This window comes from Camelus dromedarius, chromosome 10, assembly GCF_036321535.1.
Source record: "Camelus dromedarius isolate mCamDro1 chromosome 10, mCamDro1.pat, whole genome shotgun sequence".
In the NCBI taxonomy this organism is placed as follows: Eukaryota; Metazoa; Chordata; class Mammalia; order Artiodactyla; family Camelidae; genus Camelus; species Camelus dromedarius.
Window position 1 is genome coordinate 58903486 of NC_087445.1, and position 13813 is coordinate 58917298.

General features: G+C 42.7%; 1 protein-coding gene across 3 annotated transcripts in view; it reads right to left on the reverse strand.

Annotated features, from left to right (window-relative positions):
• Positions 1-13813, reverse strand: part of ECPAS (Ecm29 proteasome adaptor and scaffold) — a 90076-nt gene that overhangs the window by 6491 nt on the left and 69772 nt on the right. For all 3 annotated transcript variants that reach the window (XM_064490392.1, XM_064490390.1, XM_064490391.1), the window contains 14 exons: positions 12623-12702; positions 11921-12026; positions 11117-11164; positions 10235-10356; positions 8768-8918; positions 6946-7011; positions 5632-5721; positions 4463-4529; positions 3806-3897; positions 3660-3726; positions 3238-3429; positions 2453-2661; positions 1548-1591; positions 1259-1451 (listed from right to left, as the gene is read on the reverse strand). In XM_064490392.1, the coding sequence (XP_064346462.1) occupies positions 1259-1451; positions 1548-1591; positions 2453-2661; positions 3238-3429; positions 3660-3726; positions 3806-3897; positions 4463-4529; positions 5632-5721; positions 6946-7011; positions 8768-8918; positions 10235-10356; positions 11117-11164; positions 11921-12026; positions 12623-12702 (1527 nt within the window). The remainder of the gene's footprint in view (positions 1-1258; positions 1452-1547; positions 1592-2452; positions 2662-3237; positions 3430-3659; positions 3727-3805; positions 3898-4462; positions 4530-5631; positions 5722-6945; positions 7012-8767; positions 8919-10234; positions 10357-11116; positions 11165-11920; positions 12027-12622; positions 12703-13813) is intronic.

The following is a 13813-nucleotide window of genomic DNA, read 5'->3' on the forward strand; positions in this document are numbered from 1 at the left end:
TGAGCACAACATAAAAAGACTTGCAGTAGAATAGAATCATAGAATTAAAGAAGGAAGAACTCGGTAATGATCTAAATCCAAACTCCTTGTCTGGGTTTTGTTTGTTTGTTTTTTGGGTGGGTGGGTAATTAGATCTATCTGTTTATTTCAATGGAGGTACTGGGGATTGAACCTAAGACCCTGTGCATGCTAAGCAGGCACTCTGCCACTGAGCTGTACCCTCCACCTCCAAACTTCTTCTTAATAAGACATGGAAAGAGGTTGAGAAGTGACTTGTCCTGCTGGCTGGTAACATAATCCATTTAAAATACAGGTCTCCCAAATTTATACACTATCATTACGTATATAAGAAATATATAAACAGCTTTTTTACTAAAAGAAAACAACTTCATATTAGCAGCAGCACAACAAACAGAGTAAGAATGCTATTTAAAATATTTTGTGTTTCACCAGAACTAAAAATAAATAGGTAAACCATACCCTTCTTTCTTTGAACCAGTCCCCAGCCCTTAAAGACAACTGCTTCACTTTCTATATGAAACCAAAGTCTTTTTCTGATCCAAGTCCCCCAGTGTGCGGCAGAGGCAGACAACAGTGACACACCAAGCTCCCTGTCTTCACTTGAGGATGACCGGGGGGCTGGCGCCCATGCGTGCAAGGCAAGCTTATTACAGCCACGGCAGCCTGTTCGTCCACTCCAGCCTCACCCTTGGGAACTCACCGCTCCTGTACGTACACAGCCTTGAGTTTCCTGGCTTGCAGGTTGAAACCCTCGAAATAAACTCATCTTTCTGCTTTGTTTAAAACAAAAACAAAAACAAAAAACGTCCACCCTTCTCACATGGAGGGGAGGCGGATACCCAGAACGAAGACCAGCTTTCTCAGCTTCCCCTGCAACCAGGCGTGGCCATCTGGCTAAGCACTGGCTAAGCACTGGCTAAGGGGTAAAAGTGAAAAGTACCCTGCAGCAGCTCCCAGGAACTCTCCACAAGAGAGAACTGACAGGCCGACTCTGACCCTTCGTCCCTTCTCATCTCCTCTGCCATCACCTGCCTGGGGGAAGATACCCCATGGACCAGGAGGACAATGGCCACACTCTAGGGATGGCAGAGCTGGGAGCTGCAACAAGCCTGGGCTATTATGTGAGAGACAAAAGTCCGTCTTGTTTGAAGCCATGATACTTTGGGATTTTCTGCTATTTTCAGCTATGTGAATCTTAAGGTATGAGCCAGACCTGGAAGGATGTGGCAGTCATTACCTTCTTGATGAGAGGTATGACAATGTCAGCAAACTCCTGGAACCTGTCTTCTTTGGTGGCCTGTAAGACATCCGCCGCGCAGCTGATCGCTACGATCTTGTATTTGGGATTCTCTTTGCAGCACTCCTTCAGAACAGCTTGGAGAATCTCATTTGTGCTGGGCTGGTTGGGCACAGGCTTTTCCAGCTCCGCACTACAGGATCCACACAAAAGCACCAGAACAGTTAATAAAGGCCGCGGCTTCCAGGTCCAGTTTAAGAAACGGCATCTTCACTGAAAGAACATTTACCTGCAAGCTGTCACCACACAGGCAATGGCTTTCAACAGCTCTTCCTGCAGGGTGAAGAGACAAGAGGTACTATTAGGCACGCATGCGTCATTACATTCCTGACTACAATTACCTTAGACATATTTAATAATTATGACAACACAAATTAACCAGAGTCAGCACATCTTGAACACACTTTGCTGTTTAACAAGCACATCCACAGAGTTTTACTCCAAACCATGGAAGCAGGGTAACTGTCTTCTTCTCCATTTCCTAAAGCCTAGAGAACCGACTCGCCGAGGTCACAGGGTGGAAGTGTCAACCGTGGAACGAGGCCTGTGTCTGACTCCCAGTCCAGCACTTTGTCTACAGCCTGCACTGGCCACTACCGACTTCTACAACATCGGGTCGTTTGTCTATGATGCCACAATCTCATATTCCCCACTGAGTGGTCACTGTGAGTAACCGACTGTCGCCCTAGTATAAAAATGACTGTTACTCATTCAGAGGTCCCAGAGATGGACATCCTCAGGCTCAGGGTTTAGACACAGCTTGTCCTGCTACTCAATTCACGCAAGCCCAGTCCTGATCTGCTCATGAGGTCAACGGGTACAAAGTGGGGACCACTTGGTTTACGACTTCTCCTGGAAAGCTGAACATGACAAATAGAAATCGACCTCCAGCATTACTCTGCGGTATTCAAGGACGTGTGGGTTATACTCTGATGAAATATCACACTTAATCAGGCAAAGTTTACCCAAAGCTTCCCACTGCCTAGGAAGTCTAGGCACAAAGCAATCACAAAAACAGTCCATCTGATGTCCCACAAAATGACATTCTAATTTTTAGGGAAATGAAAATGTAAGATGAAGTCATAATCCTTTAAGGATACCTCAGATTTAACTGGGCATGAGTGGTTCCCTTACCTTTCCTGCCCACGTTCTTCCAGCTAGGCCTTGCAGGAGTGCGGTCAGCATCATCCCCAGATACGGAGGCACCAGGGAGCTGGTCTGTTTTGCAATGGATGCCATGGCAACAGCACCCTGCGCTTTCATCTTCCAGGACGGAGACTGTAAAGCCTTCTGGGTAATGGTAATCAACTCCTGCAGGTACAACCGAATGCCACCAAAGGAACCTAGGTTATGAAAAGCAAAATTAAAGCAACTTCTAAGTGACCAAAACAATTAACTGATCTTTCTTTTCTAAGTCTGGAATAAAAGTCAGTGACCATCAGTTTTAAAACAGTAACTCTCGATGGTCACCACACACCACTGTCTGAAAGAGGGAGAAAGTGGCTGGTGCTGTGAGGTGTCTTTGCAGCAGCAGGACTTTATGAACTTGGGTGTGTCCGCAGGAGGGCTGTCATCCATTCATGTGTCAAGGTGAAACGCAGAGTTGGGAAGCCCAACTCTGAAATAATACTGTAAGGGAATTTAGGAAAAAAATCACTATTCACTCTCAACTAAAATAAGGAAAGCTCTTCTTTGCTCGGGGAATTTCTATTCTCTCACTGAGGCAGGAGGAAAGGAAAGAGCTCTGTGCGCCAACTGGAGAACTCAGCAAGTCGGACAGGCTTAGAGCCCAACGAGACACAAGCTGTTAGGTCCTGGGAAATTAACTATAGAAGTTTATGAATTAAAAAAAAAAAAGAGTAAAAATTCCAACTGTGGTTCCTAAGAAACAGGTTTAATTCATAGCACTGTTCACTAACCAGGCACATTTTCCTGCCACACTTCAGTCCATAAGTTACATTCTTCTTTTTCTGCTTTCTCCTCGTCAGCAATTTCATGCATGCCTAGAAACGCCAAGGGCAGAACTTCTTTGGCGTGGTTCTTCAGCACGTCGGGGCTGTATCGTCCGATGGCATGAACAGTCAGAGCACAGGAGGTCTTGTAGATGGGTTCTAAAGAGAAGCAGAAAAAAGCCATTATCTTCATCATACTTCCTGGTTTTCAAGCGCAACTGATCTAAATAGACTCGTGAAAATTGCACCACAGCAAAACCACCAGGAAAATCAAATGGAAATGTTCCCAGAAAAGCACATAAAATCAGAAAGGGTAAGGCTTGACCCATATTGTTTTATTAGGTTGTTTACATCTAAATTAATAATATAAAATAGGAAAAGAAAGGTACCTTCCTTCTCCATATACCAGCCACTGAGCTTCTGCAGGAGTTTCTCAGTGCTGCTATCCCGCGAGGTCTGAAAGAGAAACAACCCTGGTCACTTCTCTGTAACTATCAGGGTGTAGTTACTAAACTAAATAAGAAATTAATCTCACCCGAACTAAGTGGCCCATGGCAAACGCACAGGATTTCTGAATTACACTGTTCCGATCTGTCAGGCCACTAAGCAAAGCACTCATAAGTTTACCTAGCAGAAACAAAGGAGAAAAATCTGATAGTGGTTGACCAAATGCCCTGCTCTGTTCCCCGGACCAAAACAAACTGAAGCCTGTAATTAACATCAGGCTTATTCCATGGTAGTCTAGAACCCTCATGTGTAACATCTGTCCTATCCATTTGCCTGATGTAAAATTAAAAATTAATCTGTGTCTAGAATACTGCGGGGAAAGATGCAAAAATGAGAGCTAGATACATAAAGTTCATCAACCCCATGCAGAAGTCAATCTAAGAGAAAAATACTAATGTAAAATTAGCTCTAAATGATAATAAACAAATCCTACGGGAGAGCACATACTTCCACCTCCTTGTACCACTAAGGAGCAAGCACTTATAAAACAGTGAACACTTGCTAAACTTAATCATCTGTACCTCCTACAAACAGAGATAAAGGCAGAGGTGGGGGAGTTTGAGGGAGGAAAAAGTACGCAGTACCACAAGCATGTCTGAGCGATTATTATTTTTCCTTTTAAAGCCTTGTCACACAGGACATGGCCACACAGAATTTTCACCCCGTGTGGTTCTGACAAACTCACCTGAGTAAGGTGTCAGGTCCTGGGGACACTGAGTAGTTAGTGACACAATGACACTGGCACAGCCTCCCTACAGGGTTACAAAGGCAAGAGTCAGAATTTGATGGTCACAATGTTCAATGTCTATCACACCCTTTGTTTTAGGAGTCAAAGATTTAAAGACAAGAAATACACAAAGCCTAACATAGCCCCTCCACGATTCAATTGAGAAAGAGTAAACTCTCAAACTATTAACACACGGATTTTCTTCCAGACCTCCAGCAGGATGTCCTACTGCACGGGCACCCTGTTCTCATACACCGCAGGTCAGGAAGAAACTGGTACAAGCTTTCGGGAGGGCAACGTGTCAGCTTGTCCACCCGCGTTCTAACATCTCCAGTTCTAGAAATTTCACCAAAGGAAGTGGCATCAGATGTGTCCAAAGACATTCAACACAGTGCTTGCTTTGTTTAGGATCAAAAAAGGTGAAAACAAACCAGATGTTCCTTGATGGGTTAAAATAAATGATGTCACAGAGTACCATGTGGGCATTAGAGAGGACACTGCAGGAAACGCATGCACAGGAAGAGACCAGGAGGAAACATTTTGAAATATTAATAGCAATGACCTCTGGGTGGTAAACCTATGGACAATTTTTAACTTTCTCCTGACCTATAAATGCTAAAATTTTTAAATATAAGCAGGTGTTAATTTTGTCAGGAGAAAAAAAATGTGAGTTTTTTGTTTTTAAAGTGTGGGGGGTAGGATTAGATCCTTGAAAGATCTTGGAGAGGAAGACATTTTCCATCCAAACACCTGCTGATTCCTCTGTGGAAAATGCCAGTCGCCACCTAAAACAACCATGCCGTGATAACTGGGTGAGCTTTTCCATTAAAAACTGATTATGAACAAGGACCCAGAGGGCAAGTCCATGCCAACCAGGGAACAGAAATGATTCCACTTAAAAAAGTAGGACAATATTTACTGAATAGGTCACGTTTTATATTCTGAATGAATGTTTTAAGTTATTACATGTTTTAAGTTATTAATGCCACCACAGAAACAAAATGGTTAATGTAAAGTAGTATTAGGTTTTAAGAAAAAAATGAATTCCACACACGATGGCTGTTATATTTTCACAGCCCAAACTAATGAGGATGCAAATTCCTCTTGTGAAAAATACACTTGCTTACCTTAGTTCCAAGACCTACACCACTTCTGATCAGTTCACATAATCTAGGAACTAGCTCACCCAGCACCGACACATCCAGATATTGCAGGCACTTTGGGAAGAGAATAAATATCAAGTTAACCTCAGCAAATAATTCAGTCAGTACCACATCTTCAGTTAAAAACTGGCCATGTCAACTATGCACCAACCGGTTCTGACATGCAGTTGAAAAACTGCTGGTCTGATTTTGCTCTGATTTCAATATTAAAACCACCACTGTACTACAAAACAGGAAAACCATTCATCAGTGGTTCAACATTGAAAACAAAACAAACATAATAAAAAGCACTGATTTACAAAGGAGAAAATAAATAATGATTCCCCAAGAAGAAAGGATCTCTCTGGGCCTGCTTCCTCTCTGTTGACCCATGTATAGTGCAAGAGACCTAGACGAAAACCGGCCTGCCCCAGCGGCCCACCCTGTCTAACCTTCCTGTCACAGATGGCTTCCTAGCTGAATTGGCCGTACTCTGTTTTTGAAAATGTAATGACACATATTCTATTACCAATGAGCTCATCTATAAGGTGTCTGCTGGCTACTCCTATTTCTTTAAGCTTTCTTTTCCCTCCATAAACCCAACTAAGACATAACATCCTTAGACCAAATTTTGGTAACAGTCCCCCAGTAAGCACTAAAAGAATTTCTTCTTCTCTTGCCCAGCCCTGTGACCTGCCTAGCGAAACAATTTCCAGCAGTGCCCAAGCTCTCGGGGACCTCCCCAGGGCACGCACAGCAGCGTGGGCTGTGAAGACCTCAGCCCCTTGTCCGTGACTCTAGGAACGTTAGAACTTAGAATCTCGGTGCCAAGCAGCTCTTTTCTTTCTGCAAACCCCCTTCCTTTAACCAAACAATCTATCGATACTGCTCACTTCTTTCTCTACGTTTTATGCTCCTACGTCATTGAACACCTCCAACTGATGCCTTCCTAGCCCCTCCCAAGACCATGCTCAGGCAGAGACAAACAGCTGAGCCTTTCCAAATAGGCAGGCCAAAAGATACACAGATAGAGATTTATAGGGAGATCTTTTAATATATTGTTTTCCTGTGTAGCACAAATCTGGACTAATGGACTCTGGTACTTGGGAAAGTATATGTTCCATTTAGTAATACAGAAGAAGAAAAACGAACTCTACTAAGAAAAAACTGGAGTCACAACACCTGCCTAACTCGTCCCTTAAATCTCTGTTTCATTGACTGTAATCTGAAGACTTTGAACAATTACACTCGAAGGTAGAGCAAACAAACTTAAACACTCTCACTGCATTAGGCACTGACCATGTTGATTGTTTCCATCATGGGAGAGGATTTGGCAGCGCTGAGTCGAGCACTATCCATCGCGGCCTGAGAACACAAATTCAAGTCACCCAGCAAATCAATCAAGCGAGAAGAACCTCCACACACTCCCATTTGGGCTTTACTGCCAAACCAAAGAATATTCTTAAAAAAATAATATACAGATATAACAAATTCAAACACAAGTCTAAATAATTTTGGTTGTCCTTCACTCAACCGTTTACCTGCAGAGGCAGCATCTCACCACAGGTGAGAAATTCAGACAAGGGTTTGAAATGAACTGCGCTTAGAAAGTAACCGAGTGTAACGCTGAGCAAGCCATCCGGCCTCTGGGGCGTCAGCTTCTCCACCAAATAAAGACACAGACTAAATAACCTTCTAAGATGCAATTAAAAATTGTGTCTCAGCAATAAAAATTTTCATAAATGCATTGCTTTACCTTTGCAAAGGGCCTTCATGTCATGAAGGAGAGGCTGACACCACCCCGACATAATAAATGAAAAAAGTGAGGCAGACAGAAGTGGCTTGCCCAGGGCTGCAAAGTTTGGACTAGAATTTGTTTCCCAGTTCTCAACCACCTAGTAGGTGGGGACCTAGGAAGGGGCGAGACCACTGCTGAAAGAGGGAAGAATGACGAATGGAGAAGAAACAGCAATAGTAGAGGCAAAGGGAAAAGAGGGAAGTGATTAGAATGGAATAGTTCAGGCAAGTTAAAAGTCAAGACAGTGAAGTGAGAGGAAACCTTCACCATCATATGACAGGGGCTTGACAGTCCTAACAAAGACACGTGAAGACATGAACAAGTACAAAAATAGACACAGAATAAAGACATACATTTCACAGAAGAAACGTAAAGAGCTGACACAATATGAAAAGACAGTCGACAACACTAATAAGAGGAAAGTGTACATGGGAATAATGACGTTCTTGCTTATCAGACTGATGTGATTCAATGTTGGCAAAGATGTGGAGAAAACAGAATATTCCGCACTTTTGATGCCACAAAATCTCTCCCACTAAAGTTCAAAATCACCTCACTGCAGAACACTGTGCATGCACTGAAAAGAATGAACTCGACCTATACATACACATGATACATTGTTAAAAACAAAAGTCAAGTTGCAGAACAATGTTCATAGTCTGATTCTGTTTTTAAATCAATGTTTGTTTGGTTTTGTAGCCTATGACGACGTACAAAAGAATTTGAAAAAAGACACAGGAAACTGCTGACAGTAGGGACTCCTCAAGAAATGATTCTGTGCTGGTATGGGAGAGGGGACTCCTAGGGGATTACTTTACACACTTCTGTGTTGTTTTAATTTTTCACAATAAATGTTTCATCTGTACTTTTTAAAAAAGCAACTCTGATCAGAGACGAGGGAACTACAGTATACCTAAAAACAGAATAATTTTGGACTATACCAAAGTCTAAATACAAATTCTCTTGGCTTGTAGGACAGAAGTGGTCCATGGAAGGACACTGGGGGTGCAGACCCAACCCCTAAAAACTGAACATGTATCCAAAAAAATGTGTTAAATAAATGTCTTAATGTATTTTTTGAATGGAAGCGTCATTTTTCATTCACTTCACATAACAGTGTATGAGCCCTCTCCCTACCCACCTCTCCCTAAAAAAAAAAAAAAACCACCGCATGTGGTTATAGGAGATGAGCTGTTTCAAGAGTGGTCAAAGTATCACTGGCGTCATGGAGTCGGACTATGGACACTGGAAGGACACTGTCCAATACCTGAACGGGGCTCTCCCTTCATGAGGGTTACCCACAGGCCTGTGTTGTCAACTCACCTTTTCTTGGTCTGTAGCTCGGAGGCTCAAATAATTGAGAACCTGGGGTTCCAATACACTTAAGGATTCTAGAAGAGCTGGGATGAGTTTTGGTGCATGTGGTTTCAACATGGCTCCTGCACTTTTGCTGATCTTCACAAGGGTGTTGATGCTACAGACACACAAAACACAACTGCTGAGTCCTCTCAACAAAAGTAGGAAGCCCTACAGACCTAACCATAAGGACATTCTGCACTAAGTTTATTGCATTAAGGAACACGCTTACTTCGTTACAGAACCTGGTCTTAGCCCTGTGTTGTTCTTTGGTTTTTACTTTTTACTCCAGAAATTTTCACACATACATAAAAGTAGAGCAAATCATAAGTGAAATTCGATACATTCTCCAGTTCAACAATTAGCAACCTTTGGCCAATTCTGTCTCTCTCACACATCCACCATACACAGCGACCATACATGTAATTTTTCCCCTGCCTTTCAGCATTCCGAAGCATGTTCCCTAACCAAACTTCTGCGTGTACCACTGAGAGCCCAGGACAGGAGTCTTTATTGTAATCAAAATACCACTTCACAGCTAAAAAAAAATTAAGAAATTTTTTCATATCATCTAATAGCCAAATTTCCCTGATTGTTTCACAAATGTCTTTAAGAGCTGGTTTACTGGAACTGAATCCAGAGTCCATGCACACACTGCAATTTACTGCATTTCTTGAATCATTTTTAACAGTGCCTTCCCTCCTGCTTTTTCCTTATCATTTATTTGTCCTCAATGATTGTGTGCCTCAACCATGTGCCTCTGTACAGATCTGCAGGCTAAATTAAGTTCAGTTCATTTTTTTTTAAGTGAGAATTTCATATAGGTGGTCTGTACATGTCCTCTCCCATCACACTAAGATGAACATGTCTGCTTATCTCTTTTTATGCTGTTAGGAGTGATCAGCAGGTTCAAGTCTGCTCGGCGTGCACCGTCCACTATAACGTTCCCTGTCAGCCTTTCACCAGTGGGTTCAGGAGCCACGAATGAGCGCTACCTGGACTACCTTACTGAGGACCCGCAAGACGGTGATACCCTAACTTTATCATTCCTCTCATCGCTGCAGGCGGTGAACAGTTTATCTTAGACTTAGTGGGTTTATGAAATATCACTATGCGGTACAACCAGCCGCAAGCGCCAAGGGCCTGTGGCATAACAGAACAGGGAGACGTTCTCCTGGGGGCAGAGGCCAGTGACAAGCAGACACCACACTTCACTCAGGGGTGAGGCAGAGGGGCAGGACGCTGGACGAGAGCAAGGTTCCCGTGAGAATGCGTCTGCAAAGATGTTCTGGCTCACAACTTCTCACAAATGCTCTTGGGTCACCCCGATGGGGTCGCCTCAACTCGTTTCTCCGTACTTTCAAGGATCTAACATTCACAGGAACCCAGTTTCTGCTGAGAATGAATACGGTCATTTCATCAGCTGATTCAAACCTGAGGGCTCGGACTTCCGTCACAGGGCTCATCATTCCTTTGTCCAGAAGGCAAGGCAGAAGGACAGCGATGGTTCTCTGGCCGGCGGCTCCTTTGGCAGGGTCACACATTTTCACACAGACCTCGCATACAAAGAGCATGGGGATCAGTGAGACTGACCTCTCACCGAAGGGAGCAATCATCTGACAAAACACTCCCTACCTCCCACATCCACAGGACAGAGTAAGCGAACCTACTTTCCACGATACTACAGAGAGAAAAAGAAGGATGGGATCTGGGATTGAGCCCTACGCCTGCTGATAACTGAACAGAAAATCCGGTGATGCACTTCACTCCCTAAGCTCTGGTCTTCTCATTTGTGAAATAGGAAACAGCTGAAGATGAACTGAGACAGTGTTTACGAAAGCACTTTGAAGAAGGCTCATGGCATTATCATCGTCACTGTCAAGAGCTTCAAGCAGCTAGAATACATCAGCCACACCTGACGCGCCACAGAATCGCGTTCAAGTGGGAAACTAGCTTCAAAAAGCTTGCCAGCCTTATGAATCCGAAAGGCAGATGAACACGTAAACACAGCAATAGCAAAGAGAACGGAGGCTGCCTGATCGAAATGTGATACGTTCTTCAGGGTCAAGAGGAAGTCACAGCTCAGATAAAGGCCCAGAAAGGCTCACCATTTAAAGAAACCAGAGACACACTTGGCTAAAAACACCCGTATTCGGATGGAATAGCAAGTAGTTTCCCACTCATTGCTAAGAACAGGGAGCCGTAACATGAAGCCAATTACACTGCAACTAACGCCACTTTATATGACAAAGTCATTATCATTGTCACATAGAAGCCTGCCCCACTTCACCCCAATATAAAGTTAAGAATTTTCACCTTGCTCAGAGTTTTCAGAGCTAGTTCTGCTGCTTTTCGTACAGATTCCTAGAAATAAGAAACATATAACATCATACAAGTCAGAGTTTCCTTCTCATCTACCCCAAAGTGTGTATTTAACGGCCTCCAATTCTATACAAATTAGTGAAAAGTGTTACTTTCATTACCAGGTTAAAAAAAAAATGGTGTTTCATTAGGTTTTCTGCCCATCATGCTATATTATCATTTCTTTAATTAGATACAACCTATTTTGACCTTACAAAAAGATAGCTATTAAGTATAACACTTTAGAAACTAAATGTACCATAAAAAACAAATGTATAAAGATCTATGTGAAGATTCTGAAAGACTTAAAAAAAATAATCTCCGATGAATAAAGCAAAAAATTAAAAGTGCCTAATTTAACGGTAAGATCAAAATATGTAAAATTTAAATTGCCAAGGCAAAATTCAGGGAAACTGGTTATGTTATTTCGAAATGACTGATCCAACTTTTCAAACTGACCAAAGTAGATTATTTCTAAGTGGATTATTTCAAAGTGGATTATTTCTAATCAACAGCATCACAAGGTCTCTACTGAAAGAAAAGCAAGCGTTAGCTACCCTTTAAAAAAAAAAAAGTCTATTCAATTCAGATCTAAACATTCCTAACCTTGCCACTTCACAGACACATGAAGACTGGAGTAAAACTGTGGTCTTTTAAAAAATTGTCCAGATATTGAATTTTGAAATATGTAACATATATATTTTAACAATTCCAGTTTAAGCTATTCTACGAATAAATGCAGATTTATTTATATAGTACCTTTATATCATCTTGTACTCTAAACAGAGTCTCCCAAATTTCTGGAAGTTTATCGATGATATCATCTAGGGGTCTTCCTCTCAATAAATCATTCAGAGCTAAGCAGCTGAAAATAAAACAATTTAGTTTCAAATATATGATCAAGAAAGCTCAACATTTTACTATGAAACATTCGTATCAAATAAGAATACAGGTTCGCCTATGTTTCTGGTCCAAACCCCTCACCCCAAGACAACAATGCTACTCTCTCTTTGGTACTTCAAATACACCCCCGGCATACTGCACTTACAGTCATCAAATGTCAGCTTCCCACAACTACATAATCTCTTTGAGATGATACTTCATTTTTTACTCACCAGTGTACCTCCAGGGCCTAGCACACTGCCAAGCACATAGCAGGCACTGAATAAACATAAACTATATATGTATAAATAAATGCTGCCCTACAAAGTTATGGGAGCATATAAATATATAATTTAACAAGCAATCTTCTACTTCTTTAATCTCATACTTACAAAGACTAACACAACGTAGGAAAACCACTGACTAGAGCTTAAATATCATTAACTGTCTAACCCAACCAGAAGTATGCTTTTTAGTGGCTTTAACTTACTCCTTTTGCACAAAGCAGAAAACTTGGACATCTGAAGGGGAAAAAAATTCAGTTGTATTTGACTAGTTTTATATTTCCAAAAACAGTACCTGGATTCTCGAACTCGCCACATATTGCTGGTAAGATTCTTAACCAAATCTTGAAGAATTTCCTTCAAATACTTATCTACCTAATGAGAGCAAAACAATAAAACTGAGAATGCAAAATCCATCAGCAATCAAATTACTCATCTCAGCCACACAAACTGTGTTTCTGTACGTAACAGCCTGCGTGTCTCTCTGGGCCTCTCAGCCCACAACTCTCTCCCCACCTTAGTTGCTAAAAGCTGCCCAAACGATCATCCTCAAATGCAAACTTGATCCCCTTATTTTCCTCAGGGCGTGAGCATAAAGTCCGGTGACCCCGGCAAGGTTACGAAGCCCTCTGTGGCCCACCCGTCTCCCCAGGCCCCGTGTCCTGTCTGCGCTCCATTCCTTGGCACACACACCTCTACCTCTCCCATCTCCTGCTTGCCTGGCTAAGCCCTACTCATCCAAGACTCAAACCAGGCATCGCCTTCGCAGACAAGACTGGCCCACTCTCCTGTGTTCCCATGGCGCCCTCTTAAGGGCACTGTATCAGACAGCACAGTAACCGTCCTGCTCCATCACACTGAGACCTGCAGGGCAGGGGCAGTGCCTCACTCGTCTGTGCATCCCTGGCACCTTGCACCATGTCTGGCACATAAGGGAGTATTTGTTCAGAACAAAGGATGAAATTAACATTTTAAGTCTGTTTAGTTCTGAAACACACTTAACAACTTGGTAATAATGACACACCGACAGGAGATTCACTTTTTATAAAGCTGATCCAAAGAACTTCAAAACTTATGACTTTTCCACTTTCACTCTCCAAAGTAAGAGAGGTCTTGTAATCTTCACTTACATGTAAGAAAACCAAGAGAGGGAGGTGAATAACTCCCCCTAAGATTTAAGAAACTGATGCCTTTCTATATCCACATCTCTAAACATTCTCCATCGTGACCTCTTCCACATCTGGGGACCACCTTCTGCTCACACAAAAATGACGCTCACATCTCAAGAGCCCAGGCCTGGGCCCTGAACTCGGATCCATAAAGCCACTGGCCTGTTGGATCTCGACTGATCCTGCGGTACCATGTACTCGCCTAGAGCACATGAAACTCACCCAACCCCCCAAGTGGAACCATCCAGGGCCCTCCAACACACCCAGGAACACACACAGCCCAGCAGCAGACGAGAGAGAGAGGAAGGGCTGCACCG